This window comes from Tiliqua scincoides, chromosome 2, assembly GCF_035046505.1.
Source record: "Tiliqua scincoides isolate rTilSci1 chromosome 2, rTilSci1.hap2, whole genome shotgun sequence".
Taxonomy (NCBI): domain Eukaryota; kingdom Metazoa; phylum Chordata; class Lepidosauria; order Squamata; family Scincidae; genus Tiliqua; species Tiliqua scincoides.
Window position 1 is genome coordinate 114,590,286 of NC_089822.1, and position 15,976 is coordinate 114,606,261.

General features: G+C 47.0%; 1 protein-coding gene across 3 annotated transcripts in view; it reads left to right on the forward strand.

The window, feature by feature from the left end:
• The first annotated feature begins 2,196 nt into the window (after window positions 1–2,196).
• The window catches only part of SYP (synaptophysin), a 31,730-nt gene continuing 17,950 nt past the window's right edge, over window positions 2,197–15,976 (forward strand). For 2 of the 3 annotated variants that reach the window (XM_066614278.1, XM_066614279.1), the window contains exons 1-2: window positions 2,197–2,254; window positions 9,452–9,517. In XM_066614278.1, coding sequence (XP_066470375.1) covers window positions 2,237–2,254; window positions 9,452–9,517 — 84 coding nt within the window. In that variant the 5' untranslated portion in view covers window positions 2,197–2,236. Of the gene's footprint in view, window positions 2,255–9,451; window positions 9,518–15,506; window positions 15,566–15,976 lie in introns of those variants that run through there. The other variant, XM_066614280.1, reaches the window with a different exon arrangement.

Genomic DNA, 15,976 nt, shown 5'->3' on the forward strand with positions numbered 1-15,976 from the left:
CCTTGAATCTTGAATGAAAATGTTGGGCCTTTAGACCAGGAGCTTTCCTCTTAGTCTCAGGCTAAGTAACAATTCTCTCCTTGTGATAAAACTGCAAGCTGGGATTGATGCTTCTTGCATTGCAAATTACAGACCTTCCTGTCCTCTCATTCACACCAGTGGAGTGAAATATCTTGCACATCAAGGGGCCTATAATGCAACCGCAGTCTCCTCAGGGTAAGGGAGCATTTGCTCCCTTACTCCAGGTAATGCAGCCATGGAGCCAATGGATCTCATTGGATCTGTGCACACTTTAGAGCAGGGGTCTCCAAACTTTTTGACCAGAGGGCAGCATCAAATATCTGGCATGGTGTTGAGGGCTGAAAAAAAAAAAAAATTAAATAAATAAATAAGAGATAGAACTTAGATGAGTGAATGAATGAATGAACGGGCTAATTCACTCAGCCTCTCTGGCCCTTAGAACACCCTCCAGACACAATCAGAGCAGGGTTCTGGTTATGTTCAGTTGAGTGGGCCAGAGGCTTTCAGGGGACAAGAGGTTGGCTGCGGGCTGGAAAGAGGCTTGCTGCGGGCCGCATCTGGCCCCTGGGCCCGGGTTTGGAAACCCCTGCTTTAAAGCAAGTACAAACACAAGGAGACTTGTGTCAGACTGCCCGGGATGGGAGGGAGGTTAGGATTCAGTGGCAGATCCTGCCATCATCTCCAGCCCCTCCCAGGCCTGATCCTCCTCCCTCCATCTGCCCACTCCCTGCCTCTCTCCACCCCAAAAATACTCACTGCTGGCCAGTGCTGCAAGAGTGCTGACTGGCACTGGCACAGCACCAGCGGTCCCTCCTCTCCAAGTACAATGAACATGCTTTACAGCATGTTTGTGACACCCAGCATTGGTGCTGAGCAGCAATGCTGGTGCTCTGAACCTTCAGGCTTGGGCTTGGGCAGCCCAATCTTATACCTGGCAGCACCAAAATAACAACTGCGGTATCCAGCGCCACCGGAGGTCTCTTTGGGGTTAGGGGACAAGCCCTGCAATGGGGTTTCTCAAGTCTGTGCCAGCTTTGCCAGCAGAGAGTTGAGAACCTCCATGTCGGAGTTCCCACCCCTGCACTTTCCACCCTTCCCCTGCCCCAGAAATCTCCCCCCTGCCCTGAAAGACCTTAAGGATGCCTGGAGCTCTTCTCTTGCTCCAGGTGGCATCTGTCCAGCATTGCCCAATGGTGAGGGGCTGGCACTCCTTACACTCTGGGTGCTGTAAGTGTGCTTTACAGCATGTTTAGGACACCTGGCACCGGTGCTGGAGCTCAGCATGGGCGCTCAGAGTGCATAGGATTGGGCTCTAAGGCTGCAATCCTTTACACCCTTTCCTGGGAGCAAGACCCATTGAATACAATGGAACTTTCTTCTAAGTAGATATGCATGGGATTGCACTGTTAAGTCTAAGTTAGGGGTGTCCAAACTTTTTGGCAGGAGGGCCACATCAGCTCTCTGTGTTGGGGGGGGGAGAGTTAATTTACATTTCCAATTTGAATAAATTTACATAAATGAATATATTAGAAATGGAACTTATATGAATGAATGAAGGTCTTGCAAAGGCTCAAGGCCTTTCCTTTGCTGCTGCTTCTGCATCACAGATGTGAAACAGCAAGCAGTGGAGGGAGCCCTCAGCCAGCAGCTTGCCCAAGAGGTCGAACAGTTGGCTGTCATGCTGAGAGCAGTTGCATCAGGCCAGCACAGGCCCCAACAAGTCTCCGGAGGGCCAGAGGCTTACTGGAGACTGGGGGCTCCCCACGGGCTGGACTGGGAGTCCTTGAGGGCTGCAAGTGGCACCCCTGGTCTAAGTACATGTATAAACTGCATATTGGTTTCCTTGCCAACTGCCTCTTCCATTTTCCTCTCCTCTCCTCTCCTGCTTGGCTTCTCAGATTGCACCTTCCTCGGGGCAGAGACGGAGTCCTCCCTCTCTCCAGGGCCAGGCACACATCGCCCTCGCGACACGCACCGCAGACCTCCTGCTCCTGGACAGGGGCTAGTGGGCAGAGGGGACTCCTCCAGCCCAGCCCAGCCCAGTCCTGCCGCTCCGCTCGGCTGCTGGGCATGCCTCTCCCCGCCTCGCCTCGCCTCCCTTCCCCGCCGCCCCAGGCCCCTCCCTCGCCGGCCGCTCGGATAAAGCTCTCCTCCCCCTCGGCCGGCCCCCACCTCCCCTGCGCTCCGCTGCGGCGCCTTCGCTCTCCCTGCAAAGATGGAAGTCGTCAATCAGGTAAGCGCTGCGCATTTCGACACTGGGGACAGCTCCCCGCGCCCACCGCTGCCCGGCCCCGGAGAGGCCGGTGCTGGGGACGGCGAGGCGCCGGAGAACCGAGGGCAGCGGCATCAGGGGGGCGCGAGAGCCCTGCTTTGGCGGGGGGGGGCACAGTTGCCACTGCAGCACTTGCAGCAAACGCACCGGGCTGGCTGTGGCACTGCTGCAGTGAGACAGCTTGGAAGAGGGAGGAGGGGGCTGTGGGGAGGGCGCCCGTCCAGAAGAGTCCTGCGAGAGGCGCCTGGAGATGGTCCCTCTTCCCTCCGCAGCCCCTCGATTCATTTGCAGCAGCCTTTGTGCAAGGAGCCCTGAGAGCCACCGGAGAAGATGCTTTGGAGGAGCGTGTCTGTGTGTCGAGCTAGAACATTCTGTCCCCAACCAATGCAGCAGATGGGGGGCGGGGGGAGATGGAGAGTCAAGATGGCTGGGGTGATGCAGTGAAGCCAGGCGATGTTGACTAGCCTTGGCTCAGCCCGAGGATGCGGAATTCGCGGTGAGGGGCGACCGCTTCCAGCGACCCCAGCAAAGCGATGGGCGATCGCGCAGCTACAGCGATCGATATGACTGCACTGGCGCTGGGCAATCGGCGATCGCGTGCAAGCAGAGAGTGCGTGTGTCCAGTCCTGAAGGGAGCGGGTTTGCAGCCCAATCCCATCCACACTTCTCCTCATTGACTTACTCCTGAGTAGACATGCATAGGGTTGGGCTCCAACTCATAGCACGAACTGGGGGCGAGAGGAGAGGTCTGGTACTGCTAAGCTGGGCATGCAGTAAAACTGGGTGGCAGGCGGGGGGGAAACCCGAGGCCAGGGAAAGCAACGTGGGAAGAGGGCAGGTGTGCCAGCAGTTCTCCCTCTGCAGTAAATAAAGGCTGGCTCTGCCCGGAGGAGGGACTGAACTTCCCATCCACACTGGGGGGTGATCGGCAAGAAGTGGGGCAGCAGGTGACTGGGGGAGGGCTAGGGTGGCACTGCTTCCTTTTATTGGCTGCAGCGGCAGATGGTGGAGAGAAGCATCAATATGGCTGCGGAATGAAATGGGGATGAAGCAAGGGATCTGGGGGGTGGATTCTGGGAAGGAATTTTATTTTTTTCCAGCATCCCTGGCAGGGTGAGGGAGGGCTGGCTGTAAAGAAACAGGACTGAAGGGATGCAGTCCGGCAGTCACATGTCAGAGGAACACCGGAGGGCAGGCAAGAAGGAGACACACGCGCAGCTGAGAGGCATCTTCTAATCCCTGCTCCCCAGGCAGAGCCCTTGCAGCAAGGCACCTTCTTGGGGAGCGGAGGAGAGTGCCATTTTGGTCAAGGGGGCTGCTTCTCACTCTCTACGCCAGCTGGCGTGCGGGAGGAGGTGTCAGGTCCCATGCATTGGAGCTCCGAGAAGGGAATTGGCATTTGGCAGAGTGGAGTGGGGGATCTGTGGCTGGAGCACCCAGAAATTAGTTTGGGGTGGGAAAAACAGAGCTGCTGAAGAGGAGGCCTGGAGTTCCTGGGTTCAAGTTCAAAGCTGCTTGAGCAGCAGAGCAGAACTGGGAAGGGAGGGAGGGAGGAGATCCAGGAATGTAGCCTGTTCTTGTGAAGGTTTTTGATACTGTTTGTGTCAAGAGAGTTGTAAGATCTTTCTTGGTGGAAGAAAAAAAAAATAAAAGTTTGGGGCTATCTCAGAGAAGCTCTCTCTCTCTGCATGATGCCCTCTCTTTCCATTCCTCTTCACCTACGCGTACTTAGAAACTCAAGGAACAGAGAAAAAGGAAGATAGCATAGAAGGAAGTGCTAGGTGACATATTGGGAAATACCAAAGGCGGAGGCCTGATGGCGATTCATTTGGCTTGTCTGAGATGCAGATTTGCACGTATTAGAATTTACAGTCAGGAGATTTAATTTTCTGTAAAATTGTATTGTAATGTTTCTATTGCATTCAATAATGTGATTTTAGATTTTGAATCGCTGTAAGCTACCTCAAACCTTTGGAGAGATTGAGTTTAAAAAAAGGTTTTGACAGGAGAAAGGGAGGTATGGGTGAGTTGTGGAACGAAGCATAGAAATGGGGGGCGGGAGGTATAGAACCAGGAGGGTAAGGAAGTACTGTATTTGATATTTCATATTGCTAGGAAAATGACATTCTCTTCAAGGTGCACAGTAGGGAATTGCAGATGAGTGTTTATTTCTGTATGCCTGAGGAGGGCAGGGCTGGACTGACTGTAGAGGTATACAAGGTGCCAAGATTCCAGGGCTGCCTGCCTCAGCTGTGCCAGTGTCTTGGAGACAGCGGCTGTGCCACTTGCATCTCTGAATCGATCCGTTTTTTCAGTGCATGCTTACAGGTGAGGTGGGCTTGCTGGTCCATTGGTGACAGTGCCCAAGTATCTGGGAATAGTATTTAGATTTGCTTGACTGAGATGGAACACAGTTGGGCGCTGCTCAAGATACTGACATTACAATGAGAAATAAGAAAATGATCCCTTGCTCAATTCTTTATGATTTAATGTGCTTCTTGGTTGTGATGCTGCACAGCGTGTTTTAGGACATGGAGTTCTATTTAATACAGGTTTTATATAACACCATTTTGTTCAGCCAGGACAGCAAAAGCTCTTGGTTCAGCCCTGGTTTATGGAGAATGTATTCAAATGTTGACATATTTTTGTCATGCAAGTTTTGTTTCTGTGCAGGATTGATGGCCACTGCTTGTGAAGATTTTGTTGCTTTGCAATGCGGGAGGAAACATATGGTAGTTGGAAAATGGTGTCATCTTACCTCTGTGTGGGTGTGCAAATCAGGGATGTGTATATCAAACAGACATGAGAAGCTGCCTTACAGTCTCCATCTAGGCAGTGGTGTTGCTAGGGGGTGTGTGGGCCATACCAGGTGATGCGTACAGGGGGAGTGACCACCATTACTGCCCAAAAATTTTTAAATCTTGGTATTTTTGAATAATACCATCATGTTATACATCATTTGATGTGTAATTTCATGCAGAATGCGTTGAAATATCTCTATTCTATTAAAAGTTATAGCCAAAAAATCAGTGGGGTGGAGCTTCACTAAACTTACTACCTGGACGTTGCCTCACCCACTGCACAGGAGGAGATCCATCATGGGAGAATGTGCAGGCCTCCTGCACCAGGTGATGCAAACCCTAGTGACACCACTGCATCTAGGTCAGGGGTGTCCAAAGTTTTTGGCAGGAGGGCCACATCATCTCTCTGACACTGTGTCGGGGGCCGGGGAAAAAAAGAATTAATGTACATTTAAAGTTAAAATAAATTTACATAAGTTTACATAAATAAATATATTAAAGATGAACTTACATGAATGCATGAAGGTCTTGCAATAGCTCAAGGCCTATAAAAGGCCTTGCACAAAGCAAAGCTGGCCTTTCCTTTGCTTCTGCTACTGCATCACAGACGTGAAACAGCAAGCAGTGGAGGAAGCCCTCATCCCACAGTTCACATGAGAGGTCAAACAGTCACCCTTACGCTGAGAGCAGTTGCGTCGGGCCAGTGTGGGCTCCAACAAATCTCCGGAGGGCCAGAGGCTCATTGGAGACTGGGGGCTCCCTGAGGGCCGCATTGAGAGGCCTCGAGGGCCGCATGTGGCCCCAGGGCCGGGGTTTGGGCACCCCTGATCTAGGTCAATACTGTATACATTGTCTGTCAGCAGCTCTTCCATGTTTCAGACAAGGGTCTTTCCCAACCCCCTCTGGAGATGCCCAAGATTGAACTTGGGACCAGCTACATGCAAAACCAGTGCTTTACCATTGAGCTATAGCCCCTCCCCATTGTCTTTAAACCTGTTACACTGTCTTCTGTGGTGTAAGACATCTGGCCTAAATATATAGATATAGATATAGGGTGACCCAAAAGTGTATACATGCATATATATATTACTGTCCATCTACTTTTGAGTCACCCTGTATATAGAGCTAATTTTTTATTTAAAGTGGCCTCTGAGGTCGTTCATGCTATATTTGTAAACTTGTATTGTTACTTTTATGCTGGTCTGTTAAATAAAATACTACTACTACAGTGCTTCCATGGCTTAACAGAACTAGTGTTTATGATTTGCTTCAAAGCAAAAAGGAGAGATGCGTGTGTGTGGGATTGCTAGATGTGCTGACTTGGTGGTGATGTGTTTATTGGTGGAGTCCAAGAGCCCAATCCTATGCATGTCTGTTCTGAAGTAAGTCCCATTATAGTCAATGGGGCTTACTTCCACGAAAGTGTGGATAGGATTGCAGCCTCAGTGCCAGTCCTATGCCTGTCTACGCAGAAGTAAGTCCCATTATAGTCAATGGGGCTTACTTCCAGGAAAGTGTGGATAGGATTGAAGCCCATGAGGCTCATGGTCTGTGCAGGTTATGTTGCTTTTGTGAGGGTTTGGGGTACTTCCCTATGGTGGGGTGTGGAGCTACACATTTGTGTGCAGAATGGATTGTTGCTGTTGCTTGTGGCTGATGTGTAAATTGCCAATGGCAGTAGCAGCCAAGAGTGCAAACTGTGAATTCATATGTCCTTAGGTCAAAGTTTGCTTCACCCACACATGGAAGAAATAAACAAACAAAACTCAAGAAGTAACTCAGTCAAGTCACCTTGTTTCAGCCTCCATCTGCAGTATGAGGTTGATAATAACATCAACCTCCTTTACAGTGTTGCTGAAAGGATAGCTGATATAATGTATATGAAGCCTTTTGAACTGCTGAAAATGAAGATATTGTTATGATGTGTGCAGATGAAAGATTTCTACCTTGAGTGTTTCGTGCTGTGGGTTGTGTGATGCATTTGTGTAACTTTCCCAGCTGCTTGATGAGGGTTTTCATTGGTGAAGTTTATGGATTGTGCTGCAGGAACAATTTATCACAAGAACTGACATTCTAATCTAGGGTGTATCATATGTTGTTTTTTGTGGTCTTGGAAAGGAAACGGTTCTCTGTGAGCTTCCAGAATGTTTATGAGGAGATCTTGGCTGCCACTGTGCGCTGTAGGGTGGACCATTTAAATTGTGCCTTGGTCTGACATGGTGGCAGCTGTCCAGGGGTGTAGTGGTAAATTTTAGCTTGCAGGAGCTTATCATAACCTCCCCAAAACTATAGCCACAACCACATAGCCGTGCCCCATTGAGAATATCACACACACACAAATAAACTTTCAAATTCCTCAAGCAGAATGTTTTCTTTTCCTGTCACATATTTCTATTTTGAAACTTATTATACTTCATTTAAAGGTGTAGCTCATTTCATTCCAAACTTGGGGAGTGGGTTGCAATAGTTTTGAAACAAATGTATACAAATTGAAAAATGGGATTAATGACCAACCCAAATGAATATAAAATATGTACTCTGGCATTCTAATATATATGTTTATTCAGAAGTTAGTTCCACTTTGTTCAATAGAACTTACTCCCAGGTAAATTTGCATAAGATTTTAGATACTGTCTCTGAGATAGCCCTTTAGAAAGACAATGGCCACCATAGGCATTAACACACACCTCTTGGAAAATGTCTGTTTTCCTTCTGCTGAACCTGATAGTCCTTCTCAATTCAGGTCCCTTGGAAAAAATAGTTTCAGAGGCAGCGCCTGAGCTCTCCTGATGATGATGCCACTGCTCCTGCTGTAGGAGATGTCCTGGAACTCTGTTTCTCCTTGATTGTACAACTGCTTCTGTCTCTGGATCATGGGCGTACATGTCTGTTGACATGGGCCTTGTTCCAGCTGAGGCTGATTAGAAGGATGCAAGGCCCAAACAGGTAGACACACAGATACGCAGCCAGTAGCCTTTCTGTGGGTGCATATTCTGGATTCACAATAGCATTATTATTATTAATATTATTAATATTATTATTTTGTCACACAGTTTGGGAATTTCTAGGGCAAGGAGTGTCAGACATAAGGCCCAAGGGCCACCCTGGCCCATAGAAGCCCTTTATTTGACCCCTGTGTTTGGGCTCTCCCATCACTACCATCAGCTGCTCTTAGCTACTGAGCTTTTAAAGTGATGCAGCGCAGAAGTGGCACTGCTGCAACCGGTGCTGGGAGAGTCCAATTATCATGTAGGCCACCCTTTTAGTAGCACTGCTTCTGCTGAGGTGTCAGTGCTTGAAGGGTGGCCCATATGATAATTGGGTGCTCCCAGCGCTGCCCCTTTCAGCAGTGCTGCTTCTGTTGAGGCACTGGGAGGAAGAGATGGAAGGAGGGCTCAGAAGGCAGAGATGCCGAGCAAGAGGGGTGAAAAAGGGAGTAGGGAGGTGCTGCCAAGGCTCTGGAAGAACCCAGTTATCACGCAGTGTGCCCTTCTAGCCATGCTGTTTCTGCTAGGCAGCCATTTTCAACCATTCAACCATCACCTGCTTAATGACATCACTTCCTGCTTAATGATGTCACTTCTGATGCCCAGCAGGCATCATGAATGCTATTCGGCCTGCTGTATGAAATGAGTTTAACAACCCAGTTCTAGGGTCAATAAGTTATTTGCTGCTTCCTTGCTTGTTTTCCTCTCTCTGTCTTGCTATTTCTTTTTCTTGGCTTTAATAATAGCTGGAGATTGTTTTGTAAACAGCTTTAATGACTCAAGCTCTCTTTTTAGGGCAAAAGAAGGCAGCACTGAAACTTAGTAAACAAACAAATGAAAAAGTAAATTGTACCATGTGGGACAGGACTTCTGAAATATGAGTGGCGCAGCCTTGTAGGCCAGAGCAGAGCATTGGTTCAACTTCTTGCAATGCTGATTCTAATTCTGACAAGGCAAATTCTTGTCACTGGGTTTTCTAAAAACACAAATATAGTTAATGATTATCTAGTGAATTTGTTTTGGTCCTTGGGCTGAGTTTTCTTTATCATGTCTTGTCGGACTGAAACTGCTATGATTGAACCCACTGAAACTGAGCTCAGTTGGAAGAGACTGGGAAGAAAAACCGGGAGCAGCTTGGTCCTGTTGGCTTGGGGGGGGGGGGTGTCATGGAGGAGAAAAGGAGGAGGGCCTGCCTGTAGCTCAACTGCAGCGTGCCTGTATTAGGTGCAATGTTCAATCTCTCTTTGAAAGACATCCGAGAACTGCTGCCCATTCTTGGCTAAACTAGCCAATGGTTTGACTATATATGGCAGACTCATGAGATGCAGGGCTTTCCAACTCAACCAAACATCTCTTTTGTCTTTTCACAGCTTGTGGCCGTTGGGCAGTTCCGGGTCTTCAAGGAGCCTCTAGGTTTCGTAAAATTGCTACAATGGGTGAGTTCTAGGCCCCAGCACAGCCCCTTTCTGTTTAACTCAAAAAGAGGCAGAGAAAAAGATCAGCCTGCTCTTTTTGCCCTCCCCCATTTTATTTTAAAATCAGCACTGAGAAAGAAGATTCCAGGATGATGTTTCCAGTGGTATTTCAGTGACTAATACAGGATGCTCATGTATTGTCATCAAAATATCTGGAAGGACAAAGGAAAGCAGACTTGGGAGGGTGCTATTCAGGCAGAACCTACTGTAAAATAGAACTGGAGAGGGCATTCCAAACCACTCAGTCCAAACACATCATTTCTCTCCATCAGCTGCTGGGGAAAAAAAGGGGTTCTGCAACTTTGAAGCAAAAGCTGGCTGTTCATGGTACTGATTGGTGGTGCCTTTCCATGTTGCGGTCAGGAAATCTCCCCTGTAGTATCCAGGGCTTTTTGGGGGGGGGGGGTGTTAAGTTTTTCTTTCAAACAAACAAGATGATAGCTGAAAGGATAAATGCATGATTGTTCAAAATAAAAGACAGTCCACCTGAGATAATGGAGGGAGGAGCAAGACTAATAAGAGGCAGCATTCAAGTCACCGATACGCACACAGGTAGTAATTTCAGATGCAAAGCTGAGAGAAGGAAAGACTCGCACTGCAGGCTGAGAATTTGCTGTGAATTCTTTTTTCGTATTGCATCTGTCTTCACATTGAGAGGAAAATAGAGATTTTAAAGTGCCATCTCCTACAGAAAGCCCCCTTCATGGTGCAAAAGAGTCTTACCTCTTTTCCTAACTGATGGTTGCCCTATCTAGATTCCCTTCTTAACTACATAAAGCTGAATAGATTCAGAAAAATTCTACATCCCTTCCCCAGAAGTGTGGGGAATTGTTATTGATTCTTTATCGCAAGCATATCCTGGAGCAGTTATAGATGATTTCCCAGACAGGACAGGAGCTATTTTAAATAGCAACATCATCTGAAGCAGTAGACTCTTGGATCCACGAAATGTGGGACAGTGGTAACATGCATTCTCAAAACTGCTAAATACAAATGGTCTCACTCATTGTTTCTCAAGCTGTTGGTCGAGACCCACTAGGTGGGTCACGATCTAATTTCAGGTTGGTCCCCATTCATTTCAATATTTTATTTTTAATATTGTAGACTAGAAGCTACCATAGTATGTGACTGCATTTGGGGAAATGTTATAGATCTATACTTTTAACAGGCTATTGTGTATATGTTTTTAACAATTATAGTACATGGGACTTATTCCTGGGTAAGTGTGGGTATGATTGCAGCCTAGGAGTGTAAAAAATGTTCCAGCTTGATGATGTCACTTCTGGTCATGACATCACTTCCGGTGGGACCTGACAGATTCCCATTCTAAAAAGTGGATCCTGGTGGTAAACATTTGAGAACCACTGATCTAACTGCTAACCCACCTCTGTCATTATTTTTCAAACAACTGGGTAAGTACAATGGAGATAAAAAGTGTGAACACAATCCGCAAGGGAAGTGCAAAGCTCATGGAGGCAAAGTTTTGGTCTTGGACTTGCCTGCAATCATTTCAGTGATGCTTGTGCCAGAGGAGCTTCTGGTAAATTTTCAACGGTATTATCTATAGTAGGATATAGAAGTAGGATTCACAATATTTATTATATGATTTTTTAAAAATCTGCATCTTGGCTTTCTCTTCTCTCCTAGAATGGCTTACAGCAACAACAATTTATAGTAAAAAATGTACTTAATTGCAGACTAATCGAAGTAACTAAACACCAAACAAAAAAATAAAAGAAATGAATTGGTAATACAACTGACGAATTAAAAAAAAAACCACCTGCCAGTTTAAAGTTAGCATTTACCAAAGTAGCGAGGCTTCATTAACTAGGAAGCAAATGCAGAAACATTGGCAAGGTTGACAGCACAAGGGACATTTGTTGCCTGGAATGGAAAACTCAATAGTTCCTCTCACTTCTGACTAGAAACAATCCACTGGGAGATTCCTCTGCTTCACTGAAATCAACAGGAGGTGGCTCAAGAGCACAGTAAAGGGGCTGGCACAGAGAATTTCCCAGTGGCTGATTCCCATGATGGGTCAATTCTGTTTGTTTCTCATTCCACCAGTCTTCATGGCATCCCAAATCAAGTGCCTCACTTGGCTTCAAAACAAGGTCACCTCTGCCCTGAGTTGCTGCACTAGTTCATTTGTTTCCTGGGACTGTTGTGCTGGTTTGACCCCAGCACTGATCCGCTAACAGCGCAGTCCTAACTTGCTCTGGAACAGGTAGGAACATCCTGTGCTCTGGAACATCCAGCACAAGTTTCGGGCCAGCTCAGGCTTGACCTGAGGCAAAGGGAAAAGATTCCCCTTTCCCTGGGGAGAACCACAGCAGCCCCAATGGGTTTACTCAAATCTGCACCACCTAAAGTGGTGGTGCAGATCTGAGCAGCATGGAGCCACTCCGTGCTGCCTGGGAATAAGGTTAGGATCCAGCATAAGTGCCAAATCCTGCACCAACTCCTGCTCTCCGCCTACCCACGGGCCCACCCACGCTCCCTCATCCCAAAATGCCTCCTCCCTGACTCCTCTCCATCCTCCCAACACACCCAAATACCCCAGCATGGCCAAGCTTGGCCAGCGTGAACCTACCTCTCCCCATCAGCACGGAGGCTGGATGCAGCCTCTGCAGGCCGACACGCATCCCTGCATCAACCCAGCCAATTTGCATGGTGGTGCAAACATGCTTTATGGCACATTTGTGACCTTTCCAGGCTGGTGCAAGGGACTTGCGCCAGCTGGGTGTGGGGTTTGGATTACACCCTAAGCCTTGTGCCCTATCAATCTTTTTTCCCTTGCACTATAGACCACAAAACTAGGTGTCAAGCACGTTGCATGTATATATGGGATCTGTTGGTGGTAATTCTGACCCAGAAGTTCTAACCATGATGTCTGAACTGAAGGATGGTATACATTTGATATGATTTCATTAATGCAAAATGAAAACCATAATCTGGGACAATTGTCTTAATTACAGTAGTTTGAACACTTGCACAAATATGTGTAGGGTGGAAAAATTATAGTGTGAGAGTGATGTTTAAACACTTTATTAAAGTAAACTACAACAGCATAAAATAGAGTGTTGTCCAATAAAGATTTAGTTAAGATGTAAGACTTGAATAGCTCAGTTAAGTGAAACGCACAATGAATCAGAGAAAAACATCTAGTAAATCAAGGAAAAGTACTTCCTCACACAAGGGTCACATAATACTTTCCCACAACAGACAGTTAGGAAGGACCTCCACAGAAAGACTAAGGTGAGGAGCTGGTCCTTTTGGTTGTACAGCAATACCTTGCACTTTCATTTGTTTAGGGACCAGAGCATGGACAAAAGTCAAAAATGGATGAATGTCAAAGCAGAGCCTTATTAAGTAAATTTATTTTAGCTGGTGAACAATGTAAATAACTACATATCACATGCAAATAAGAACATAAGAACAGCCCCACTGGATCAGGCCATAGGCCCACCTAGTCCAGCTTCCTGTATCTCACAGTGGCCCACCAAATGCCCCAGGGAGCACACCAGATAACAAGAGACCTGCATCCTGGTGCCCTCCCTTGCATCTGGCATTCTGACATAGCCCATTTCCAAAATCAGGAGGTTGCACATACACATCATGGCTTGTAACCCGTAATGGATTTTTCCTCCAGAAACTTGTCCAATCCCCTTTTAAAGGCATCCAGGCCAGATGCCATCACCACATCCTGTGGCAAGGAGTTCCACAGACCAACTCTAAATGCATGAAAAACCTACATAAATAGAAAAAAAAATAAACACACAAATGTTGTGGAAGGTTGGATGAATTCAGACAAAAGAGGAGAGCACATGGATGGAATTTACAATGTGCTATAATTGAAAACGGCTGAAAGAGCAAAGCTATGAAAGTCAAATGGAAGAAAGTCAAGGTACTGCTGTATATAAAGGACATCAAAAGGTTTGCCAAGCCCTCCTAAGCACTAAATTGCTTCACCATTAGACATAATCACCATCTCTTTCATATGTATCCTGCGCATGTTTCCATTCTGAAAACTCTGCCCACTTTGCTCCCAAAATTATACCCACAAGAGAGAGAGACCACAAATGAGGCCCTCAGTGGATCCAATGGGTCAATTGTCCGTGCCATTTACTCAAAACATTGGAGATGTCTGGCTAACGCCTATGCCTCTTTCTGGTAACAAAAGAAGCAAACTCAAAAATGTTAGCACTGCAGCCTTCACAGGGTGCTGTTATGTCCAGCATTTTCATTCACTCTGTTGCTAGATAAGTAGAACAGAACTGAGCTAGACAGAAGCCAAGGTAAGAGATGCTTAACCAGCAACTCTGGTTCTTATATACAGTGGAAAGATAGATTCATATCCTGGGGACCACTGACCACAGGAAAGACAGCTGTGCACTAAATGCTTCCTGCTCTGTAGTGCTTGAACAGTTCTCCCACAAGGAATACTCTAAATTCTCCTTACCAGTTTGGCCTGAAGTATACCCAGACACAAAAGCCCCCTTCCTTCCCCTGTTCATTCTTTTACAGATGCATCTCCTTGTCCCAGAGGCTTTAGATAAACTCTAAATCCCTTTATCTGTCAGTCTCACCGGCATTCTTAATCCACCTTTTCTCATGTGCTTTGCAAATAACTATTTCCAGGGGCGCATCTGCACTGAGTTTTTGAAAGAGTTCAGTGATGCTATTAATGCACTTGCATGACTGTAGCACTCATGTGCAGGAGTTTCCACCAGAGAAGGACAGTCGCACTGCCTGAATTGTCTCAATGGAGAGTCCGGTTTTCTGTTCTCAGAGCTGATGAGAAGCATCCTTTCTGTCATCTTATGATTATCCAATATCTTGTCTGCCTGTTCTCCTCTTTAGCACAGGTGTACCTTACATTGTCTGGACAAGAGGTTCTAATGCTCATATCAGAAGGATCAGACCAATGAGTCCATCAAGTCCAGCATTCCACAGCTGTCAGCCAGATGCCTCTAGAAAGCCTATGAGCAATTGGCCCCTCACAACCTCTAAACTGGGCCGGATGTTTTGCCAGCCCAAGCAGTTGCAGAGCCTGATCTTTTGTCATGTTGCAGAGCGTGCTGGGATGCAGCTTTTGGGTGGCACACTCCTCAAATGGGGCACATGTAAGAGTTGCCACCCTAAGCAGCTGCTTCAGTTGATACACCAACCACACTTATGCCACGAGCTCAGAAACTCTGTATGGGTGTGCACATACATGGGTGTGCACACATACAACATGTGCATGCTAATACTACTACATACTACATGACCTGTTGGGGCCTTGGTCAGTCTTGGCTCAAGCACTTGTCAGCCGAAGGTCACTTTCTCCTATTACTATTTATTTGCAGTATATAGAAGCCACTTCATGCTGTAAGCAGCACACAGTAAGTTTCATAACCACATGTTTAAAAAGCACACATACAACCTTATCAGTAACCAAAGGAAAGCAAACACCTGAAACTGCTGGTATTTACTGTGTTTGCTCCCTGGAGTTTTCTTTTGTGCTCTTGAGCAAATGCAGGTGCTGATGCAGAGACATCGGTGGCAGACGGCAAAGTGGGTCAGGCCGGGTTAATAACTCAGCCACTGGAGGGAGGAGATTAAGGGAAGGGAGGGAAAAGCTCCCCTCCTGTCCTCTTTCTCTCCCTGCACTTAGATCACATCCATGCTAAAAATACTTCGCATCTCACAGTGAGCTTCTCTGCTGATCCGTGATGACCGTGAACGAAAATCCACCACCCCCACCCCCGCACTCTGGGCTGGGATTACTGCTTGCGGCACCAGAAGGCGGCGGCGGCCACAGCTGGAAAAGAACCACCTGCTGGCTGCTTCCTACAGTGCCTCCTGCTGGCCCAAGAAGACTCAACAGCTTCGGAAGAAATTGTCTTTTTTATCTTTCTTTTTGCTCCTTTCAGTCGCCTTGCTAGGCCTGAAATAGTTTGGAGCTGTCCCAGAACTGAGGTGATGCTGGTACCGGTCTTGCTCACGGCCTCCAGTTCTTCGCAGGTTGGCTTGCTGGAACTGAAGTCGTGCCTGTTTCATCCACGTATCTGCTGAGTGGAACAAAGAGGCCTTTAGGAGGCTGGTGGAAGGGCTGCCCCTTCTCTCTTTCAGGCCAGTTATACCAGTTCTATATCTAGGCAGTTTGAAAACTGTGTCAGAATACATTTTTGCACCAAAAAAAGGTTTCAACTGTGTTACTTATGATTCAACTCCAGGATACTTTGGGGTTATTTGAGGTGCCCAAGAGTCTAAATGCTCCCAGACTCCCTTGAAGGCCTTATTCTTCTTACCAAAGTTGTTGGCCTGCACCTGACCAACAGATGCAGGCCACTTTAGACTACAATGGGAGGATCATGTGGCTGAATACCTGTACTTCTTACAAAAATTTCCCACAACACAGAAAATTAGCATGTT